This window comes from Suncus etruscus, chromosome 10, assembly GCF_024139225.1.
Source record: "Suncus etruscus isolate mSunEtr1 chromosome 10, mSunEtr1.pri.cur, whole genome shotgun sequence".
NCBI lineage: Eukaryota > Metazoa > Chordata > Mammalia > Eulipotyphla > Soricidae > Suncus > Suncus etruscus.
The window spans coordinates 54,528,825-54,552,090 of record NC_064857.1 but is presented as its reverse complement, the minus strand read 5'-3'; the positions used below and the strand labels follow the sequence as shown (position 1 = coordinate 54,552,090).

The 23,266-nt window shown below is 44.7% G+C and overlaps 1 protein-coding gene and 1 non-coding gene across 4 annotated transcripts in view; one reads left to right on the top strand and one right to left on the bottom strand.

Annotated features, from left to right (window-relative positions):
* The first annotated feature begins 1,972 nt into the window (after positions 1–1,972).
* SEC22C (SEC22 homolog C, vesicle trafficking protein) overlaps positions 1,973–23,266 on the top strand; it is a 28,727-nt gene continuing 7,433 nt past the window's right edge. Inside the window, exons 1-5 of one of the 3 annotated variants that reach the window (XM_049781780.1) lie at positions 1,973–2,266; positions 9,881–10,089; positions 13,953–14,116; positions 17,445–17,624; positions 20,478–20,596. In XM_049781780.1, coding sequence (XP_049637737.1) covers positions 9,908–10,089; positions 13,953–14,116; positions 17,445–17,624; positions 20,478–20,596 — 645 coding nt within the window. In that variant the 5' untranslated portion in view covers positions 1,973–2,266; positions 9,881–9,907. Of the gene's footprint in view, positions 2,397–3,310; positions 3,346–9,880; positions 10,090–13,952; positions 14,117–17,444; positions 17,625–20,477; positions 20,597–23,266 lie in introns of those variants that run through there. The other 2 variants (XM_049781779.1, XM_049781781.1) reach the window with 2 other exon arrangements.
* LOC126021273 (U6atac minor spliceosomal RNA) lies at positions 2,551–2,673 on the bottom strand. The gene has a single exon (XR_007499842.1). It is a non-coding gene; the product is annotated as a U6atac minor spliceosomal RNA (small nuclear RNA).

The following is a 23,266-nucleotide window of genomic DNA, read 5'->3' as shown; positions in this document are numbered from 1 at the left end:
CAAGGCTGCAGGCTCGGTCCATCCAGAGATGGTACTAGCTCAGGTGAGGAAATCAGTTCTATTTTCTTTTTTTTTTGGGGGGGGGGGGGTTTGGGCCACACCCGGTAACGCTCAGGGGTTACTCCTGGCTATGCGCTCAGAAGTCGCTCCTGGCTTGGGGGACCATATGGGACACCGGGGGATTGAACCGTGGTCCGTCCAAGGCTAGCACAGGCAAGGCAGGCACCTTACCTTCAGCGCCACCGCCCGGCCCCTATTTTCTTTTTTTACCCCCATCCTGCCTTCCCCACTTCCAGTTGTTTGTATAGTAAATTCTCAATGTAGAGGGTTCTTGAATACTGAGATCTAAAGTAACATGACCGTAAAGGAAAACCCAAATAATACTCTTGAGTTCGCTTGTCAGTTGTTCTTTTCCCTCCTCTGATGTTAAACTAAACTGCACCGACAAAGGTATTTTTGTCCCACATTCTTCCAGGAACCTATTGTAATCCTGTGTTCTGTCTGAAGCAGTTTTTCCCTAAGCTGTTTAGTTAGCAGCTTCCCAGCCAGCGCCAGGGGTCTTCATGGAAGCACCCTCCGGCTTCAGCCCAGAAACTCCCCTCCCACATCTCCCTCTAGCACCTCTCAGACAAAAAGCAAGTATGGGGCTGGAGAGATACCATGGAGGCAGGGTGTTTGCCTTGCATGCGGAAGGACGGTGTTTCAAATCCCAGCATCCCCTAAGATCCCCCCTGAGCCTGCCAGGGGCTATTTTTGAGCGTAGAGCCAGGAGGAACCTCTGAGCGCTGCCGGGTGTGACCCCAAAAACCAAAAAAAAAAATTGTTTTAATTAGTTTACTTGATGGTGCTCATCTGCTCTCACTTCTTTCACTTAGGTTTTCTGTTTTGGCTGCTCCCTGCAGTGCTCGAGAGACCCTGTGTTGCTGGGAGTTGAATCCCAAGCCTCCCACACCCTAGGAAATGCACCCTAGCACGTTATGCTATCTCCCCTAACTATTTTTAAGTTATTTTTGTCCTTTTTTGGGGGGCACCCCGATGACATTCAGGGTTTCCTCCTGGCAATGCGTTCAGACATCGCCCCCGGCTCAGGTATCGAACCCTGGTCCGTCCCGGGTCAGCTGCGTGCAAGGCCAACGCCCTAGCGCTGCGCCATCGCAGGACCATTTCTGAAAGGCCTCGGGATTCCGTGTCTTGCCCAGCGCCGTGTAGACGCCCCAAAAGGTGTTCAACGCCTCGGACCCCAGCCTGGGGCGCTCCCCTTCCCCTCAGGAAGGACGAGGACTTTGTCCCTGCGTCCAGGCTGGCAGCAGGCCGTGCTCTTTGGCCGCCCCGGCCTGGGTGCCCCGGGCGTGTCGCGCCGTCGGTCGGTCAGAAGCCGCCTCAGGCTCACACAGCGGCCCTGCGGCGCGCGCGCTGACGAGAATCGACTGGGCCCGCGGGCGCGCAGCCTCCTCAGACTCCGGGCGCGGGAATCACGCGGCGCGGACCTCCGAGCCACGTGACTGAGTGAGTGAGTGAGTGAGCGAGCGCCGGCGGGTGGGAGGGTAGGAGAGCCCGGAAGCCGGAAGGAGCGCGCCTGGCCGTCTGAGACCGGTCGCTCCCGCCTCAGGACCAGTTCCAGCCACCACCACTGGGCCCGGACCCGGCAGTGGGCGCGCGCTGTGATTGGTCGGTGCCGGCTCAGCGACAACCAATCAGGACGGACGGGAGATTTGCGCGTGCGCAGTGCGAGGCTGGGCCGGGGCGGGAGGTGAGTTCCGGAAGCAGCCGCAGGGGCGAGCTGAGCTGAGCTCAGCTGGAGGGGCTGGACGGGGCGGGGCGGGGCTGAGCTGAGCTGAGCGCGCCCAGCGGACAGACAGACAGACAGACAGTGGGTGCCCGAACCAGCTTCTCTGACCAACCTGAGGAGGAGGAGGAGGGGATGGGCATGTATTCAGTTTTTTATTGATTGATTTATTCAATTATTTATTTAGGTTTATTATGTTTATTCTGGGTTTAGGTCTGCACTTCCGGAGCCAAAGGATTAAAAATAAAATTAGGCTTATGCAAAAATCCAAGCTACCATAGAATTATTTCCAGCTTTGCAAAGGAATGGGTGAGAGATCATCACCGGTACGAAAAAACAAAAACAAACCACTAGAAGTCAGGCCTATGGATAGATAGCTCTTATCTTCATTGAATTTTTAGGAAGAAAGGAATGAATCCAAAGAAGGATCTTTTTAGCCAAGTGCAAGCGGTTGCATATCGCTAAATGGACCAACTTGACGTAAGATATGGTTTTGGACCTTTATTTTTTTATTGATGAATTTAAAGTGCATTCCACAGAGAGAAAGAAGCCAATTTCAAAGCTCTTTATAACATCTAGGATGATCCTATTTACCTGGCATTATAGAAAGGTAAGACAATAGGAAGGAAGAATAGATGTTGACAGGTCAAATGGTGACACATATATCGACTACAAATATTTGGAGTGATAGAAATGTTCAGTATTTGGAATTTTGTATGAATTATACAAATGGAGAGACCAATTAGAAAATCCATAGCTATGTGAAAAAACATTGGTTAGATGCCACAAAGTAGGTGGCAGTGCCTTGACCATAAGCATGTTGCGGGCCGAAGGTTCTTGCATCCTTGTCAAGGGCAGTGCTAACCTTCTTTCCTTTCAGACAACACTGGTTCTGGACATTTTTAATTAAATACTCTGGTTACAGTTCTTGGTGTTTGTGCTCACTGCATGGACTACAGGATATCTTAAGGAGGATCTTCTTATGCGTGTTCTTTTACACTCCTGGAGGGAACCACAGAGTTAAATGCAGGTGATTAACTGTCAGAGAAGAAAATAGGCTTGTTCAAAAGAATAGCAGGAGTAAGAGTAGATAGATGTTCCAGTGGGATTCTAGGTCAGGGTCATTTCTATTGGTTTTTGTTTGGGTTTGAGTATTAATTCTCTAGGAGAATTAATTGTTTAAGACAGTGATTATTATCCCAAAGATTGGATTTAGAGGAATGGAGAACAGTGGAAGAATCAAAGGCTTTGGAATCTTTGAAGTGTGGACATTTGGGTTTGAATCCTGGCTCTACCACTTAAACGTTAGAGCTAGTTTTTCACCTGTCCATTGTAGACTGTGCTTAGCTTATAGCTAGGAACATTCATTATTAATGAACATTAAAATATTATTGTGCCTTGTCTATCATATTAGTTGTTAGGAATTTCATCTCCTGTTCATTTTAGCTCCTAAGAAGAGTTGATTCTGCCCTTTTCCCCACCTTATCTCCAAGGAAGCAGGATAAAAACCAGCATGATCTACACATTAGGTAACCTGCTCTCAAGTCCTGTGGCTGAAGGTGAATCCAATAAGGATGACATCACCTATTTTTGTCTTCAGTATTTGAATAAGCAATATGTTTTATTCTGACACATTTGAATGTGTGCCAAATGCAACTTATTTGACCTGTTTAAGTTACTGTTTTGCAAGACTTGGTGATTTAATCCTATTTTTTCCCTCTGTCTCTCTCTCTCTCTCTCTCTCTCTCTCTCTTTTTTATTTTGGGCCACACCGCACACACTCAGGGGTTACTCCTGCCTATGCACTTAGAAATCACCCCTGGCAGGCTTAGGGGACTGTATGGGATGCTGGGAATCTAACCTGGGTTAGTTGTGTGCAAAGCAAACACCGTACCTGCTGTGCTATCTCTTTGGTGCTCATAGAATTTCTCTCTGATTTTATATATATATATATATATATATATATTGGTGAGGGCAGTTTGAGCCGCACCTGGCAATTATTAGGAGCTACTGCTGGCAGTGTTCAGAGGACTACGTGGGATGCCAGGAATCAAATTTGGGTCAGCCACATGTAAGGCTGTGGTACTATCATTCTAGCCCCACTTTCCCTCTCTTTTGTTGGAAGAGATGTATGTAGTAGTTTTTTTTTTTTAATCATAACTGGCAGTGCTTAGGGAATACTCCTGCCTGGCTTAGGAGATCATATGGAGTACTGGGGATCAAAACTGGGTTAGCCATGCAAACCAAGGTCCTTAACTGCTGTGCTGTCTTCCCAGTCTCTATTGTAGAATTTTGGGTTATGTAAAAAAAAAAAAAAGGAAACCATGGAACAACAGTGACTATAGCTAGACTGGTAACACAGGGATAATCTCTGACTTGAGCAGTTTATAAATAGGTGAGCAGTTTATAATCTGAGAAGAGGCTTTAGAAAATGGATGGTCAGATTAAATTACTATTTTTTATAAAATATAGTAGTCATTCAGGTTTTGTGTATGTGATGACTACCTTCAGTTACTACTTAGAAAAATTCCATCTATATTATCTTTTCCCCCTCTCTAAGTAGAGATTTATGTGTTCAAAAAAAGTGTTCAAAACAGAAGATGGTGGGGTCGGAGAGATAGCATGGAGGTAGGGTGTTTGCCTTTCATGCAGAAGGTCATTGGTTTGAATCCCGGCATCCCATATGGTCTCCCCAGCCTGCCAGGAGCGATTTCTGAGCATAGAGCCAGAAGTAATCCCTGAGTGCTGCCGGGTGTGACCCAAAACCAAAAAACCAAAAAACAGAAGATGGTAAAGAATATGAGGGGCCGGGCGGTGGCGCTAAAGGTAAGGTGCCTGCCTTGCCTGCGCTAGCTTTGGACGGACCGCGGTTCGATCCCCCGGTGTCCCATATGGTCCCCCAAGCCAGGAGCAACTTCTGAGCACGTAGCCAGGAGTAACCCCTGAGCGTTACCGGGTGTGGCCCAAAAACAAAACAAAACAAAACAAAAACAAAAAAAAGAATATGAACCTGTATAACTTGTTTTAGAAAGCAAAAATAAGGCAGCCCTTGGTTTGTTTATTCATTTACTTAGTAGTTTAATTTATTTTTTGTTTGGGGGCCATGCCTGGCGATACTTCTGTTTCTTCACTCAGAGATTGCTCCTGGGGACAATATGAGGTGCTATGTATTAAACCTATATAGGCTGCTGTGTTTGTGAGGCAAAAGGATATCCACTGTACTGTTGCTCCAGCCCCTGTCATTTGCTTAGTAGTTTTTAGTTATCATTATTTTATTGGTTTTTTTTTTGGGGGGGTGGGAAGAATTTAGTCACACCAGTAGTTCTCAGAGCTTACTGCTGTCTCTGTGCTCAGAAATCGCCTGGCAGGCACGAGGGACCATATGGGATGCCAGGATTCGAACCACCATCTGTCCTGGATCAGCTGCGTGCAAGGCAAATGCCCTACCTCTGTGCTATCTCTCCAGGCCCATTATTGTTGTTGTTTATACCCAGTGATTCTAAGGGTTTAGTACTGGCTTTGTATTCAGGCATCACTTCTGGTGGTGCTTGGGGGACTATATGGGTTCTGGGGATTGAACTCAGTAGGTCATTCGCAAGGCAGAGGCCACACCTGCTGTGCGTGATTTTACTCATGTAAAATCTTAGTAGTTTATACATGAGTGCTTCATAATGTGCCTGGCATATTACAAGATTGTTTTTTTGATCTACAAGCCTTGGAAGTGGCTGGTAAAGTCTAGAAGACTATACTCTGTGTGAGCCCTCTGAGGCTATCATAGTGTTTATGTAATCAATACTATATATTTTTTTAATATTTGGGTCACACCTGGTGGTGCTCACGTGTTACTCTTGGTTCTGCATCCAGAAATAGCTCCTAGCAGACTCAGGGGACCATATGGGATGCTGGGATCAAAGCCAGGTCCATCCTGGGTCAGCCACATGCAGGGCAAGTGCCCTACCGCTGTGCTATCGCTCTGGCTCCAAGATTCATGAAATTCATTCTGAATTTATCCCAGACTTTCCACATTGAAAATGTCATATTGTCATGAGGCTGCCTTTATGAAATATGCCCCTTACCATTCATGCATAAATCATCAGAACTATGGTAAATTAGCAAAAATTGTTTTACTAATGTCAATATTTCAAAATGACATATAAATGCAAAAAGCAAATATGAGCATTATTTAAATTAGTGTGGTATAAAGACATTAATGACTTTAGTGTTATTTTAAAATAATTAAAATCATAGGAATTTAACTTTAATGGTATATAACTGGGGATGAGGCTCAGTGGTAAAGGGCATGCCTTATATGCATGAGACTCGGTTTGAGCACCAGCACTGCATAACTATAATACAGTATGAAACTCTAGGGAAAATAGCCTGGTTTAAAGTGGTATTGCTCCATGTTGTTTTTATCATGTGTAGATTTCTATTAAAGATGCAGGATCTTTAAAGATCTTAAAGATCTCGCACTTTTTGTTTGTTTGTTTGTTTGTTTTTGGGTCTCACCCGGTAGTGCTCAGGGGTTAATCCTGGCTCTGTGCTCAGAACTCGTTCCTGGCAGGCATAGGGAGACCATATCGGATGCCAGGATTTGAACCACCGTTCATCCTGCATGGCAAAAGCCCTACTGCTGTGCTATCTCCCAGCCCCAAAGATCTCCTTCTTGCTATTGCTTTATACTCCCTTATGTCTACCATTTTAAGCAAAGACAATTCAAATCTTGATCTCTATAGTTAAAATTTTTATTTGTATTCATTTAATTAATCTTGGGGGTTTGGAGCCATGCCCTATGAGGCTACTCTAAGCTCCTTATTCAGGCATCACTTCAAGCTACGCTCAGAAGACCACATAGCACTGGCGATTGTATATACTTAATCTTAAAGCTTTCTCTTTGGGCTTGGGGCCACACCAGGTGGTGCTTAAAGGTTGTTCCTAGTGATATTCAAGGGACAATGGTGGTGCTTATGCATACCTGAGGTATAGCCAGAACTTGTGGCACTAGGGGTCACAAATTATAGAGTTGCCAGGATTATGCTCGGTGCATGTGAGGTACCAGGGGTACCATATGACCATATGCTTATAAGGCAGATGTTTAAGTCATTAGGTTGATCTGCAACATAGTTGAAATCCTTAAGTTCTGGATGCTGTTATTTTATAGCTACTTAAGGATCCCCCTATCTAGATAATTATGTTTCTTTGTTTGGTTTTGATTTTAGGGCCATACCTGGTGACACTCAAGGGTTACTCCTGGCTCTGCACTCAGAAATCATTCCTGGTAGGCTCAGGGGACCATTTGGAATCCTAGGATTAAACCTGGGTTGGATACATACCAGACAAACACCCTACCCACTGTGCTACTTGTCTGACCCCTAGATAATTATGTTATCTGAAAATAGGTTTTGTTTTTTTCCTTTCTAATCTATATGCTTCATATATTTCTACTTTTTGTTTTGGGGATCATACACAGCAATGCTCAGTGGTTTCTGACTTTAGTTAGGAATGACTCATGATAATGCTAAGAATTTTTCATATACATTCATTAGGTATATTCCATAATTTTCTGGTTTTCCACTGTCTTTATCCTATTTTGTTGTTAGGGGAATCTTTTATAAAAGCAGTTTGGAATTGTACCTTGGGTAGAAGTGCTGCATATAGTACTAGGATCCTAGAAGTTTTGTATGTTGAGGTGTTTTTCCTGCGAATTATTACATATTCTGCTCTCAATGGAAAGTGTGATGAAATGGTACTGTGTCAGGTCTGTTGATCAGTAGGCACAACTTTTTCTTTTGGCTTATGTATGTCTACGTTTTATATACCACTACAGTTTCTACATGCATAAAATAGGAATAGTAATTCATTCATCCATTCTAGAGATGGCCTTTATTTTCAGAACTTAGATTTTAGTATAGAACCCAACAGAGGTCTAATAGAGAACAAAAAGGCAGTAGGTTCATTGGAACTTCCAGGATAGAGAACTACTTCCTGCCAAGAGAGGAAAACTGTACAAGCAGTGCATTTGAATAGCAGTTTCTGAGCACAGAGCCAGCAGTAACCCCAGAACTATTTCCTGCCAAGAGAGAAAAACTGTACAAGCAGTGCACTTGAATAGCCCTTATTGTGGATTTGGACATGAGGAGATGAGGTGTGGGTGTTCATAAAGCATATACAAAGACACAGAGGGAAAGTGTAACAGTCTGCCTTGTGGGGACTCCCTTTTGCTACTGCTCAGAGGAATTGAGAGGCTAAAATAGGGTTATTAACTGTCAAATTATTTTTTTTTTGCTCCCTCCCTCAAATTATTTTTTAATTATTTTTGAGAGAGTTTTGGACTACACCTGATGATGCTCAGGGGTTAATCCTGGCTATGCACTCAGAAGTCACCCCTGGTTTGGGGAGACCATATGGGACTCTGGGGGAATCAAATGTGGTTCATCCTAGGTAAGCCGCGTGCAAGGCAAACACCCTACTGCTACGCCACTGCTCCGGCCCCTTTTTAATTTTTTTTAATTTTGGTTTTTGGACCATACCTGGCAGTTTTCAGGCCTTATTACTGCACTCAAGAATCACTCCTGGGCCCGGAGAGATAGCATAGCGGTGTTTGCCTTGCAAGCAGCCGATCCAGGACCAAAGGTGGTTGGTTCGAATCCCGGTGTCCCATATGGTCCCCCGTGCCTGCCAGGAGCTATTTCTGAGCACACAGCCAGGAGTAACCCCTGAGCACTGCCGGGTGTGACCCAAAAACCAAAAAAAAAAAAAAAAAAAAGAATCACTCCTGGTGGAGTTTGAGAGACCATCTGGGGTGCTAGGGATCAAACACAGGTTGGTTATGTGAAAGGCAAGTGCCCTGTCCACTGTACTATCACTCCACTTCCTGTTGAGTTCTTTGGAAGGAAAGTACACCCATAGAACTCTGTATCAACATTTAGTTAGATAGAGAACCTGACTTCTGTGGGTGGGAAACAGGCTTGGGGGATCCCAGAGACCCCCTTCAGTTGTGATAGCCTTCTCCAGAACCACAGCGTTAGACTCTGTGAACCTTGAGGGTTAAACCCTGGCTAGTCTTTTCAAGAGATCTGGCTCAGGGCTATTTCTGCCCTGAGAACCATTTGGTCGGATTTACTAAAGATACCATGATGACTCTGGGTGTTCCCTTTAGTTTCTTTTTTGTTTGTTTGTTTGTTTTTGGGTCACACCTGGCAGCGCTCAGGGGCTACTCCTGGCTCTAAGCTTAGAAATCGCCCCCAGCAGGGTCAGGAGACCATATGGGATGTCGGGATTCGAACCACCATCCTTCTGCATGTAAGGCAAACGCCCTACAGCTGTGCTATCTCTCTGGCCCCTGCTCTAGTTTCTTAATGGCACTCCCAGTCAAATATTTAATATTGTACTATACTGTACTTTGCTAAATGAGTCCCTTTAGCCATCCATGGGCATTCATTCATCAAACTGAAGCCTGGCTTCTGAAGTCAGCTCTCAGAAATTTAGGAGGACACTCTACTCTCTCCATGCCATCTGGCTTTCTGCTCTCTCTGCCTTCGGTCAGCCTAAGGTTAGAGGCTGTGTTCACTGCCATCTCTCCCCAGCCCTCAGAAGTGAGGCTAGGGCCATTCAAGTGCTCAACACCCACTTCCATCCCTATCCTTCAATGTCTGGCCCTCCCTCTCTCTTTGGGGCTGTGTCTTGCTACACCCTGTGATTACTATTGCTTCTGGCTTCTCTTTGCCCTTCTTCCTCCTGATTCTTATTTTGTTTTGAGACTTAGGCCACCCCCAGTGGGCCTTTGGAGCTTTTCCCAGCAGTGCTCATGGAATCATGCTGTATTGGAGATAGAACTGGGGGAGTTTACATGCAAAATCTGTGTTCCTGCCCTTTGAGCCATTCCCCTGGCCTTTCAGTGGAGAGAAGGAAAAGGGAGATTACAAGTGAAGGCAGTTTGGAAAACGGGAGCCATGTAACTGCAGAAGCCAGGAAATGCTAACAAAAGCGATCTGTATTGTGATAATGGGGGTGTGGGGGAGGCAAACCCCTAATCTGAGGTGCCCGGTGGCTCCATTTGTTTGACCTCTAACACAGTGACTTTGCTATCCCCAGGTGTCCTCATGACTTCTCTTGCGTACCATGTCCATGATCCTTTTCGCTTGTGTGGTCAGGGTGAGAGATGGATTGGCTCTGTCAGCTTCCACTGACTTTTACCACACCCAGGAGTTTCTGGAATGCAGGAGATGGCTCAAGATTTTAGCATCACGACTGTCCGAGTATCCAGGTCGAGGCACTACAGAAGGCCCCTACTTCACTATACAGTAAGTGAAACAAGTGTGCTTACTTTCTGAATACCTCAGCCCACCAGGGGTTGCTTTGATCATATGTTGAGGTAATGTCATGCCAATTCCACCATAGTTGGAGCAGACAAGCACCAGACTGAAACAAGACTACGTGTATCAATGATGGGTTCAAAAGAGCTTCACACTCTTCTGTTCCAACTCTGCTTCCACCTGAGCATCCGGAGACCCACCTCAACCAGTTTTTCTTTTCTTACTTGTTTTGTTTTGGGGCCATACTTGACAGTGCCCAGGACTGACTCCTGGCCCGGTGCTCATGGATTACTCCTTGCAGTGCCCAGAGGTGTCGTGCCACATATCAAACCTGTGTTGGCCATAGATGAGGCAAGCTCTTTTTTTTTGTTTTGTTTTTGGGCCACACCCGTGACGCTCAGGGGTTACTCCTGGCTATGCGCTCAGAAGTTGCTCCTGGCTTGGGGGACCATATGGGACACTGGGGGATCGAACCGCGGTCCATCCAAGGCTAGCGCAGGCAAGGCAGGCACCTTACCTCTAGCGCCACCGCCCAGCCTGAGGCAAGCTCTTTACCCACTGTCCTATATCTCTGGCCCTTGAACCAGTTTTTATGCCTTTAATTTGGCCGATTTTTTTTTTTTTGCACTGAATATAAAGGTGGTAAAAGAGTAAGAAGGATGGAAATACTAGATTAAAATGAAGGAGAAGGAAAAGGTCAAGAAGTGAGAAGTTGGGGCCAGAGAGATAGCATGGAGATAGGGCATTTGCCTTGCATGCAGGATGGTGGTTCGAAACCTGGCATCCCATATGGTCCCCTGAGCCTGCCAGGAGCGATTTCTGAGCGTAGAGGAACCCCTGAGTGCTGCAGAGTGTGACCTCCCCAACCCTCCCCCCCCAAAGAAGTGAGAAGTCACGAAAGTAAGAAAAATATATAATTAAAAAAATTTTTTTTCAGAGAAGAGCAATAGCACAACAGTGGGGTGTTTGCCTTGCATGCAGCCAACCCAGGATGGACCAGTTCCATTCCTGGCATCCCATATAGTTCCCAAGCCTGCTAGGAGTGATTTCTGAGTACAAAGCAAGGAGTAACCACTGAGTGCCGCTGCCACCGGGTGTGACCCAGCCCCCCGAAAAAAACTTGTTTTTTGTTTTTTTGGGGGGCCACATCCGGTGATGCTAAGGGGTTACTCCTGGCTATGCACTCAGAAATCACTCCTGGCTTAGGGGACCATACGGGACACTGGGAGGTCAAACTGAGTCCGTCCTAGGTTAGGCGCATGCAAGGCAAATGCCCTACTGCTTACGACACCACTCTGGCCCCCAAACATTTTTTTTTTTTTTTTTTTTGGTTTTTCGGGCCACACCCGTTTGATGCTCAGGGGTTACTCCTGGCTACGTGCTCAGAAATTGCTCCTGGCTTGGGGGGAACCATATGGGACGCCGGGGGATCGAACCGTGGTCCTTTCCTTGGCTAGCGCTCGCAAGGCAGACACTTTACCTCTAGCGCCACCTCGCCGGCCCCCAAACATTTTTTTTAATTGGGGCTTAGTCCCGGCAGAGCTCAGACTGACAGGCCATCAGGGTCACATCTGTTTGGGCTAAGCACACGTGGAGGATTATGTGGTACAAGGATTAAACTCAGGACACGCATGTGAAAAAATCTTGTTATACATTCGAGGCACAGCAACAGCCCCTGACTTATAATTCTTTTTATTTTAATTTAATTAATTAATTTATTTTGTGGGGCACACCTATCTATGCTCAGTACTTATCTCTGGTTCTACAATTAAGGGCCACTCCTGGCTTTTAGTTTTTGCCTTTTTGGGTGGTGGGAAGTTGGGATTGGGAAACAATGAGCAGTACTGACGGCTATTCTTAGCTCTGTGCTAAGGAGTGACTTCTGACAGGGACCATTTGTGGTGCTAGGAATTGAACTGGGGCCATTTGCATGCAAAGCAAGTGTTGTAACTCCTGTTTTATCTCTCTGGTAGCTGTTAAAATAAAATATAAAAAATAAAAAAAAATAATTGAAACATTGAGTGGGAATGAAAAATGAACACAAATTAAGGTTTCCTCGGGGAATTAGAGTCTAACAAGGGAAACAACAGAAATATATAGATGTCAGAGAGATTGTATAGCAAATAAAGCTCTTGCCTTACACAATCTGACCCTAGTGCTATGTTTCCCTGAGCATTGTTAGGAATGATCCCTCAGCAAAGAGCCAGGAGCCTTCACTGCACCAGGTCACTAACTGTGTGTCACTGACTGTGACCCAAAAACCAAAAAAAAAAAAAAAAAAAAAGAGAGAGAGAGAGAGAGAGAAAGAAATGTATAAATGAGTATGAGGTGAGAAAATTTTCCAGTGAAATTTGGAATCAATAAGACACAATAATTAGAGTAGTAATAACTGTTGCTTTCTATATGTAAGAACCTTTTGTTTTTTGTTTTTGGGTATCAGTTGGCAGTGCTCAGGGGTTAATCCTGGCTCACTCAGGAATTACTCTGGTGGTGCTTCGGGGATCATATGGGATGCTGGTGAATGAAGCCAGGTTGGCCATGTGCACGGCAAGTGCCCATTCAGCTGCACTATCTCTTCGGCTAACTGGAGACTATTTTAAATACTTGTAGCATCTGAGGTAGGGAGTAATATTGTGCCTGCTTTACAGAGTAGGATTAGACTGTCAGTAAGGGATAAACTTAAATGCAAACACATAGACTTCAAGGTCTATTCATGTATCATAGTGGTTCTTTTTTATTTTTGTTATTACCACTAGCAGTGCTCTGGGTTTCACTCCTGGGTCTGCACTCAGGGATTAATTTTGGTAGGCTCGGGGGATCATATATGGAGCTGGGGATTAAACCTATGTTAGCCACTTACAAGGAAAGTGCCCTACTTGCTGTACTAATCTCTCTGGACCCAAGGTAAGCATTCTTGTCAGTGTACAGCCTGAGTTAAATTATGATGGGTGAGAAATTGTCTGGCCAATATAGAAGGATAACTCATCTTTGCTTGGCTTAGGATGGGAAGGAAAAGGAACTTGTAGCAGGACGTTGAAACCCTTCTCCTGTACCTCCAATGGAGCTAGAGTTTGAAATTAGACTTCCTCGAGCCTAGAATTGCCAAGCTGAGGTTCACATGTCCAGTATTGGTTCCAGACTAATGACTCTCCTGCAGTGGTAGCCAGAGGACAGACAGAAACGCTCTGGATGTGACTCTTCAGGCATCAGGGGAATTCCACAGAGAAAGCGGCTCTGTGTTACTGGGCTCTCAGCAAAAACTGACAAATAGTGGGAGAGAACAGAGTGACTCCGTAGACACCCCTGCTAAAACTAGAACCCCCAGACCTTAAAATGTCTCACATTCATTTTATGAAACCAGAATAACCCCAATACTCAAAGCAAATGCAAGCAACAGCAAAAGGGAAATCATAGACCAGCCTTTGTCTGTACATCCGTAAGAGTCCTAAATTGATCTTGAGGAAATGAAATGCCACACATGTGCATTTGAATATGTAAAAGCTCGCAACCAAGAAGAGTTTTATTTCAGGATGATTTAACTTTAGAAAAATCTGTTGATGTTGATAAAAGAAGAGAGACATTTTTCTGAGGATAGAGGGAAGACTGTGGCTCCATGTTCCTAAATTGTATGACTAAGAGTGAGTCTGTGCCATTGGGGGACAGAGCTTCTCTCATCTCAGAGGAGACTAAGAAAGGCCCCATCCCAGGCTGATGGTCTGTATGCACCTGACAGCCACCAGACTGTTAGAACCAAGCAAGTGTGGAGTTGGAGGCAAGACTCTGGTCTGGGTGCAGGGGAGGCAGTTGTGGGTCTCTTCTCTAGTAATGAAAGCTTCTTGCTTTCCTTTCAGCTTTTCTTCCCTAGGGAATGTGGCCTGTATGGCTATCTGCTCCCGCCAGTGCCCAGCCGCCATTGCTTTCTGCTTCCTGGAGACCCTGTGGTGTGAATTTACAGCTTCCTATGACCACACTTGCATTAGCCTGGCCGCCAGGCCATATGCCTTTCTTGAATTTGGTTGGTAAATCTTTCTTGTTTATTATTCTCTTTCATGCCAGTGCATGCATGGAACTAACCATTTTGGCTTGGCTTTGACCATCAGAGAAAACCTGGTGGAGAAGCCATAATTTGTGACAGTCTAGTTGTGTGAAATTTCACAGCCATTGAAATGGCCTGGAAATCCGAGTTTAATACTAGCTTCCCATCTCTCCCAAGCCTGGGGCAGGAGGGAATGATGGATGAGTCGTGAAGAGATTTCTTAGCAAGGGGACAGTCAGCTGTGACCCACAGTATACTTACTGTATTTATGAAGAAAGTGTGGGATTATTACACTCATTGTGTTCTGTTCTGTGGTGTCTGTGGCTACTTTTCCCTAATGTCTGCAGAGTGGGGTGACGATGATAGATGATAGGAGACTCTGAAGTTCCAAGCCTGGAACATTTGTCTATTGTCACCTTACGATATTTTGCCAACAACTTTGTGGCATGATTCAAAGGTTGGAATATGAACTAGTTCTTCCATCATGAGGCAAGTTTAAAAAAGCAAGCAAAGCAAAACAATAACCCCATGAGAATAAATGAATAGGAATTCACACAGTAAATGATATTTGTATATTCTTATACTTGTCTAATTTACATTTTATCAGTGTAATGAGCCTGTCACAGTTAGGAACTAAGGGAAAGTGGGTCTTTCACTCTAAAGTTTGAGAAACCTGACTCTGGCAGTAGGGATCCTTTTTCTGGGTGCTGCCGGAGATGCCTTTTGAAGATTCAGGGCTTTCAGAGTTCAGACTCATAGTTGAATTCATACTCGATTCATTTTGAACTCCTGGGAGATGGGAGTAGAGATGGTAGGGATAAGGAGATGAGGAGAGTGGTTCTATGGGCCTCTATGTGTGTAGCCAGTCTCTCTGAGGTGCTGCTGAATGAGGATCAGGCACAGGGCTGCACCTGGAGGTGAGACTTGCTTTCTAGTAGCATCTCTTTTTGTATATGTGGTTTTGGGGCCCCACCCAGCAGCGCTCAGGGGTTATTCCTAGTTCTGCACTCAGAAATCGCTCCTGGCAGGCTTGAGGGACCTTATGGAATGCTGATAATCAAACCTGGGTTTATCGGGGTCAGCTACATGCAAGGCAAAGGTCCTACCACTGTGCTATCGCTATCGCTCTGGCCTCTCTAGTAGCATCTCTGCCCTTCCACTTCTCATGTGACCTTGTGGTCAGCCTCCCAGGATAGGATCAGCACCCTCTTTTGGTGTTACCAGAAGACAGATAGTTTGTACAACCCAAGCCTAGCAGGTTTGGAACCACTGAGTGTTCTGCTAGGATCTTCCTAGGAAGCCCTAGCTGAAGTGCTGCTCTCCACCTACTTCAGAGGGCATGTGGCCTCAGGCAGGTCATCAGTGGGTTTAGAGTTGATGGGCCTACGGTCTTTCTCCTGTCTATATGAAGCTTCCTTCTGAAGCTCTGTGCTTGATTGAACCCTGCCCCATGTGGACCCATGTGGGCATTGCTTCTGTTTACTACTGAGAAGAGAGTGGGAATTAAAGGCCACTATCACAGTATTTTCTATGATATTTATGTGCCAACATGCTTAAAACTTCATTTCAAATACTTATTTAAGGGCTGGAGATGTAGAGCAAAAGTCAGGAACTTTCCTGGAAGGCAGATGCAGCTACAGTGCTGTTTGAACCTCAGCACCTTCAAGTATGACCCAAAAGCAAAATGGAATCAAAACATCAAATGCTTATTCTGACTTGGTAATAGATCGATAAGTAAAATATGTTAACTTAATGCCTTTAATATATAATTCTAGCTCATACAACACGTTTATGTTTGTATTTTTATTTCTGCACAAGCCTTTTTTTTTGAGATGATACAGTCAAGAATAATTATTCTTTTTCAAGGTGAGGAATCATCTAAAGTCAGAGGAACTTACTTGCACTCATAAGATAAAAGGGGTTGTACTGTGCAAACTGGTAACTTTAATTAACACTGCTATGTGGTTTGTTGAATTACTGAGAGGATAAATCCTAAAAGTTCTCATTGCAAAGAAAAGAACAAGCTTTTCGTCCTATTTGAATGATGAATGTTAACTTATTGTGGTAAACATTTCATAAAGAATGTTAGTAATTTATTACTGTCATGCTGTACTCCTTAAACATTGCTGCATATATGTCACTGATTTCTCAAAGTGGAAGAACAAAAAAGAGTAGTAGTGAAGTTTATAAACTCCATATTTTGTAATTTTCCCTGTTCTTCCTGCTCTTGTTTCTTTTCTCTTCATTTTTTTTCCCTTGCCTTTCTCTCTCTTCTTTTGTTCTCTTTTGTTTTTGGGTCATACCTAGCAGTTCTCCTGGTTCATCTTTTAGGGATTACTCCTTGTGGGCTCAGGGGGATCATATGTGCTGTCAGGGATTGAACCTGGGGTGACTACATGCAAAGCAAATGGATTCCTGCTATACTATCTTGGCAGGCTTTTCCCTCCCCCTCCCTCCCTCCCTCCCTCCCTCCCTCCCTCCCTCCCTCCCTCCCTCCCTCCCTCCTTCCTTCCTTCCTTCCTTCCTTCCTTCCTTCCTTCCTTCCTTCCTTCCTTCCTTCCTTCCTTCCTTCCTTCCTTCCTTCCTTCCTTCCTTCCTTCCTTCCTTCCTTCCTTCCTTCCTTCCTTCTCTTCCTTTTTTCTTTCCCTTCCCCTCTCTCCTTTCCCTCTTCCCATTCTGTCTTCCCTTCCCTTTTAGTCATTTATTTATTGTGCCAGGTATTGAAATTGATCTTACACTGGCAAGGCAAGGGCTCTATCACTGAACTTCCTCCCTAGCTTCCTTCCTTTTTTAAAATTTTCTCTGATAGTAGAAGAGGGGAGGTGGGTGTAGGGCCACACCCACCAGTATTCTGGAACTATTCCTAGTCTTGTGCTCAGGAGTGACCTCTAGGACCCTTTAGGGACCATATGTGGTGTTGAGGATTGAACCCAAGTCAGCTGAGGTGGCCACATGCGAGGCAAGATTTAGTGTGTTATCTTTTGTACTGGCTCTGTGGCCCCAATGCCCCTCCCTCAGTCCCCTCAGTGCTGGGATCTGTCTCGAGGCTTCACACATGCAAAAGAGGTGCTCTACCACTTAAGCCACATCCCAATCCCAAGGGACATTACAATTTAATTATGCTGTTTTGACAAGAAATTAGCAATAATGTTTTGCAATCCTTTGACCTTTACATATAATCTGACATGCTTCAGGATCTGGCTGACATTAGCTTGCTTAGAGATGTGAAAGGCACTTTGTTTCTCGTAATGCCTTTTAATATCCATTCTGATGGGAGTCTCATCTTGGCTTGCTCTAATTTTTGCAGACAGCATCATCCAGAAAGTGAAGAGGCATTTTAACTACATGAATTTCACTCAGATAGGGAGCAGCATAGAACAGATACAGGAGGAGCTTGAGTTCCAGCCACCAGTGATTCTCACGATGGAGGACACAGCTGTCCCCAATGGGATGATGAATGGACACATGAAGGTGCACTTGGAGTCTGGTAAGTGACCTGTGGCTCCCTCCCGTTGATGGTCATTGCCTCCAATTTCCACCAGGAAGGTGGGGTGGGGGAGAGGAGGATAGTGGAAGATGTGAGGATGTCTACAGACCAATCCTGTTGCCAGTAGTGGTTGTAAAAACTTCACTCTTATGATAGTCCGTTCGTTAGAGGGAAGATAAAGTTTACGATGAAATTCAGGACAAGAGTGACTTGGCAGATTGTTTTCTTAATCAGGGTGAAGTCGGCAAATTTAAATTTTGAAAAGGAGATTCATTCTCTTTTGCTGGAAGTCCCTTATGGAACGGTACTGATTTGGATATATTCTTCTGTCTAGCTGTCTTTCATGTTTTACTTTTTGGCTTTTAATTTTTATCTTTTTGTGTTTTCTTGTTTTACTTATGTATTTATTATTTTTAAATAAACAAATATACTTTTTATATCAAATCCTTATTTTTTTTCTTTTCTTTTTTTTCTTTTTTTGGTTTTTGGGCCACACCCAGCGGTGCTCAGGGGTTACTCCTGGCTGTCTGCTCAGAAATAGCTCCTGGCAGGCATGGGGGGACTATATGGGACACCGGGATTCGAACCAACCACCTTTGGTCCTGGATCGGCTGCTTGCAAGGCAAATGCCGCTGTGCTATCTCTCCGGGCCCCAAATCCTTATTTCTTCATATCAGCTTGGGAAAGCATTGCACATCTCTGCTGAGAGATCCCATCCTCTTTGATGGAGGGAGAGGTGGGCTGTGGGAGTCTAGTGGGCAGGATCTGAGTCTGGCCTCTACTGCCCCCAATTTTTTGCTCTCTGTAGGCATAACGACATCCTCCTCTCCTGGAGGACTTTGAAGAATAAAGTGTTTGCAGTGCCTTGACATTCTAAGATTTAGTCTGGCATTAACACCATCAGCCCCTCGGTGTCCATAACCAAGCATAAGTTTTATGTTGCTTGTGTATCAATTACCTACAATTAAACCAATTTTTAATTGTTGTAGATATACATTATCAAAATTCTATAATGGTGTGAAATTTGAGTCCTTCCAGAAAGAGCTATTTACACTATTACTGTCTAATTTTTTATATATATTTACTAAACTCATTGCTTGAATTAAAAAAGTGAATTAAAAACATTCTCATTTTTGACTTAACTCATTCTTTCTTAACTCTTAACTTTTTCTTTTATGTGTTTCAACAAGAAAATTCTTGGATTGACTTTCATGCCAGCAAGTTGTTATAATTAATGCTGGGAAAAATTTAACTTTTGTAGATGGAAGAAGATGGGCAATTGAACCCCAAACTTCTATGCCATAAATGAAGACAAGGGTAACTTTGTTACATATATTTTGTTTTCTTAAATATTTAGACAAAGAGAAGCAAACTCAGAAAGTCTCAACTTGCTCATCTTTCTAGGATATTTTCCTGTTTGACTCACCCTGAGACTAAAATCTTTCTAGGGAGCACATTCTATTTTAACAGGAGCCTTGAACCACTTACTGGATGCTCTAACCCACTAATAAATGTTCTCAATTGTATAGTAACGAGATAGTCTTGTGTGTATGTGTATTGCATGTATATTTGAGAAATTGTAAGGACAAGAAAGGATGATTTAAAAAATTATAAATGCAGGCCGGATCCATAGTACAGTGGGTAGAGTGTTTGCCTTGCATGTGGCTAACCTCTATTTGATGTCCATCATCCCATACGGTCCCCCGAGCCTGCCAGGAGCGATTTCTCAGCGCAGAGCCATAAGTAACCACTGTGTTCCACTGGGTGCGACCTAAAAACAAAGAAATGAAATAATTATAAAGGGGACAGGATGTGGCCTGTCTATAAGCCACACACCTTGCATGTGTAAGGCCCTGGGTTCACTTTCTAACTCTGAAGATTCAAATGGAACAAAATTTAAAAAAAGCATAGCAAGACAATGAGATTGAAGGGAGATTATTTAGCTGTGTGAATCAGAATCAATTCCAGCAGTTATTTTCAAAGAGAGAAGGATTACCTACTCTAATTGGAATTTCAGAAGCTTCTTCTAGCTTAGTGTTTCCCTTATTTTTCTGATTATTTTAGAACTAAACATTTTCACTAACTCAAGAAGCACATTTAACTATTAATAGTCTATTTGTCAGAAAAATTAGAGGGATCAGTAGACAGAGTAGGAGTTAAAATATGTACTAATTCTCTAGTACCCTATGGTCTCCTGACCAGTGTCAGCCAAGAATAAATAGGAGTAGTCCCTACGTCCCCTGAAGCACCCCACTCCAAACAAATGCAGAGCCTTTATAAGCAGAGCACTGAAGTGTATACCAGAAATGCCTCAGAATTTAATAACCAATTTATAAATAAACCATAACTTGCTTTAAATCTGATTTCTTAACCTGAACCCTATTGCTATTTGATTTTGGTTATATTTGGTGATGGGTGTGTGTGTGGTAGGCTACTCTTGAGCCCTGTAGAACGCTTAGATGCATTTCTGGTCTTTACCCACTAGATGACAGTATCACCCCGTCACCACTTGTGACGACCCAGATAGTTCTAGATGCTTGCTGGGGAGCCTTGGTGCCCCAGCTGAGAATCACTGCTCTGGGAGAAAAGAAATGAGGCAGTGAAACTGGACCTTGTTCTGGAAAGGGCCTTTTTAGAGCGAGAAATTCACCCCGATTCCCAGATCCATTCTGTTCTTCATTTTTTGCCTCCCCTCCCCACTCTGCCCTAACCACAGCAGCTTTTTAAATCAATGTTTGTAACCGTGTGCTTCATGTAATGAGCCTATCCCGGTGGGGTCTAGCTCATGTCTTTTATGTTCCTCTCACAGAGAAGTTATTTTCCTGAACATTTCTTTCTTTTTTCATTGTGAAGCGCCTAACTTCCGACTGGAACCAGTGACTGCTCTGGGTGTTCTCTCTCTGGTTCTTAACATCATGTGTGCAGCTCTGAATCTCATTCGTGGAATTCACCTTGCAGAACATTCTGTACAGGTACATTTCTTTCTTTTCTTTCTTTCTTTTTTTTTTTTGGACCACACCTGGTGGTGCTCAGGGGTTACTCCTGACTCTGCACTCAGAAATCACTGCTGGCAGGCTTGAGAGACCATAGGGATACTGGAAATTGAACCCTAGTCTGTCCTGGATTGGCCGCATGCAAGCTAATGCCCTACTGCTGTGCTGTCTCTCTGGCCCCTTCCATTCCCTCCCCTCCCCTCCCCTCCCCTTCCCTCCCCTCCCCCTCCCTCCCCTCCCCTTCTCTCCCCTCCCCTTCTCTTCCCTTCCCTTCTCTGCTCTTCCCTTCCCTTCTCTTCTCTTCCCTCCCCTCCCCTTCCCTTCCCCCTCCTTCCCATCCTCTCCTCTTCTCTCCCTTTCCCTCTCTTCCCCTTACCTTTTCCTCCCCTCCTCTCCTTACCTTTCTCTCCCTTCTCTTCCCTTTCCCTCTCCTTCCCTCCCTTCTTATCTCCTCTTTTCTCTCCCTTCCCCTCCCTTCCTCTTACCTTTTCCTCCCCTCCCTTCCCTTTTCCTCCCTTCCCTTCCCTTTCCCTCCCCTCCCCTTCCCATCCTTCCCCTCCCCGCTCCTTACTTTTTCTCCCTTCCCTTCTCTTTCCCTCTCCTTCCCCTTCCCTTCTTTCCCTTCCCCTCCCCTTCCCACAGTTACAATGGAGAAACCTATGCTACAAGAAACTATGAAGATCTATTTTATTCTTAGAGTTGTTAGGCACTAAGGTTTTACTTATTAAAAATATACAAGGACCCAGGAGATGATACGAAAGGATGGAGGCCCAGGTTTGATATCTCTCCCTGCACTGTCCCCTCAGAACTGCCAGGAGTGCCCTGCCCCCACAAATAAAAGACTTTAAAAGTAAAACTATTTTCTCATTTTAGTCTTCATTGTAAGTTTAACAAATATGAAGCTTACTCTTTTGTACTGGTGGTCCTGAGAAGCCACAGGACCTGCTGAGATGTTAACGAGGAACCAATAACTTACTCTATCAGGGGTCTCAAACTCAATTTACCTGTGGGCTGCAGGAGGCAAAGTCGGGGTGATCCTTGAGTGCAAAGTCAGGTAGTAAGCCTTGAACATTGGGGGGTGTGACCCAAACAACTAAAACAAAGCAAAACAAAAAAAAGATTCCTCTAGGGCAGGGCCACAAAATGTTGTACGGAGGGCCCGCAAAAGGCCCGCGGGCAGTAGATCACCCCATTGTTGTTGGGACCCCCAAAGTCACTTCAGGGTGTGTGGATTATCCAGGGCCAAAGTTTGATCTCAGACTTCTGTTGTTGTTGTTGTTTGTTTTGGGACCACACCCGGTGACACTCAGGGTTTACTCCTAGCTCTACACTCAGAAATCACCCCTAGTTTAGGGGACTATATGGGGTGCTGGGGATTGAGCCCAGGTCCTTCCTGGGTCAGCTGTGAGCAAGGCACTACCACTGCGCTATTGCTTTGATCCCTGACCTCAGACTTTAAGGAAAAAGTAATTAGGAGTGTGGTGAGGGGCCACACCTGGCAATGCTAGACATTACTTCTGGCTCTGCACTCAGGAATCACTCCTGGTGGGTTTCGGTGGGGGGGGGCGCCAAAGATCAAATACCCTACCCACTGTATGGGGTGTCTATTTATGGGGTATCTGATCCCTCAGATTTTTCTTTTGCTTAATTTCCTTTGGGGGGTGTTATTGAGAGGGTTTGGGCCTCACCCAGCTGTGCTCAGGGTTTACTCTTTTTTTTTTTTTTTTTTTTTGGGTCACACCCGGCGGTGCTCAGGGGTTACTCCTGGCTGTCTGCTCAGAAATAGCTCCTGGCAGGCACGGGGGACCATATGGGACACGGGGATTCGAACCAACCACCTTTGGTCCTGGATCGGCTGCTTGCAAGGCAAACGCCGCTATGCTATCTCTCCGGGCCCAGGGCTTACTCTTGATTCTGTGCTCAGCTGACCATGTGTAATACCAGGATTGATCTGGTGTCAACCACATTCAAGGCAGGAGCCTTAATCCCTGTTCTGTTTCCTTGCTCTAAGGGACAACTCTTCCCAAGAACAGTTGTCTCCTAATCTTTAGTTCTTATACTTGTAGCACTGTGGTCTGTTATGTCAGAAAACTGTGCCATTAGAGAGAGAATTTGCCAGCCTGTTTTTTCTCAAAACAAACTTCTATTTCAATGTTTTTAAATTCTGTTCTATAAAATTTGAAGCATTTAAAGCATATATTTTTCAGAAAGCATAGTATTAGTGGTATCAGGACTCATACAGGGAAGGCAAGTGCTCTTACTATTGAGCCACTAGCACCATGGGTAGGTCATTTGCCTTGCACATGGCCAACCTGGTTTGATCCTCGGCATCCCATAGGGTCCTCTGAGCCTGCCAGGAGTGATTTTTGAGTACAGAGCCAGGAGTAACCCTTAAATGCCACCGAGTGTGGCCCAAAAACAACAACAAAAAATGGGTCTCAGGCTTGAGAGATAGTATAGTGGGTAGGGCACTTACTTTGCATGTGGCAACCTGAGTTCACTCTGGCATTCTATATGGTCCCCTAAGCTCGGCAGGAATGATTCCTGAATGTAGAACAAGGAATAATCTTGTTAGCCCCCCCCCCCCAACCAAATCAGAACCTAAACCAAGACAAATAAAAAAGATTGAACTCCAATACTCACAATCCA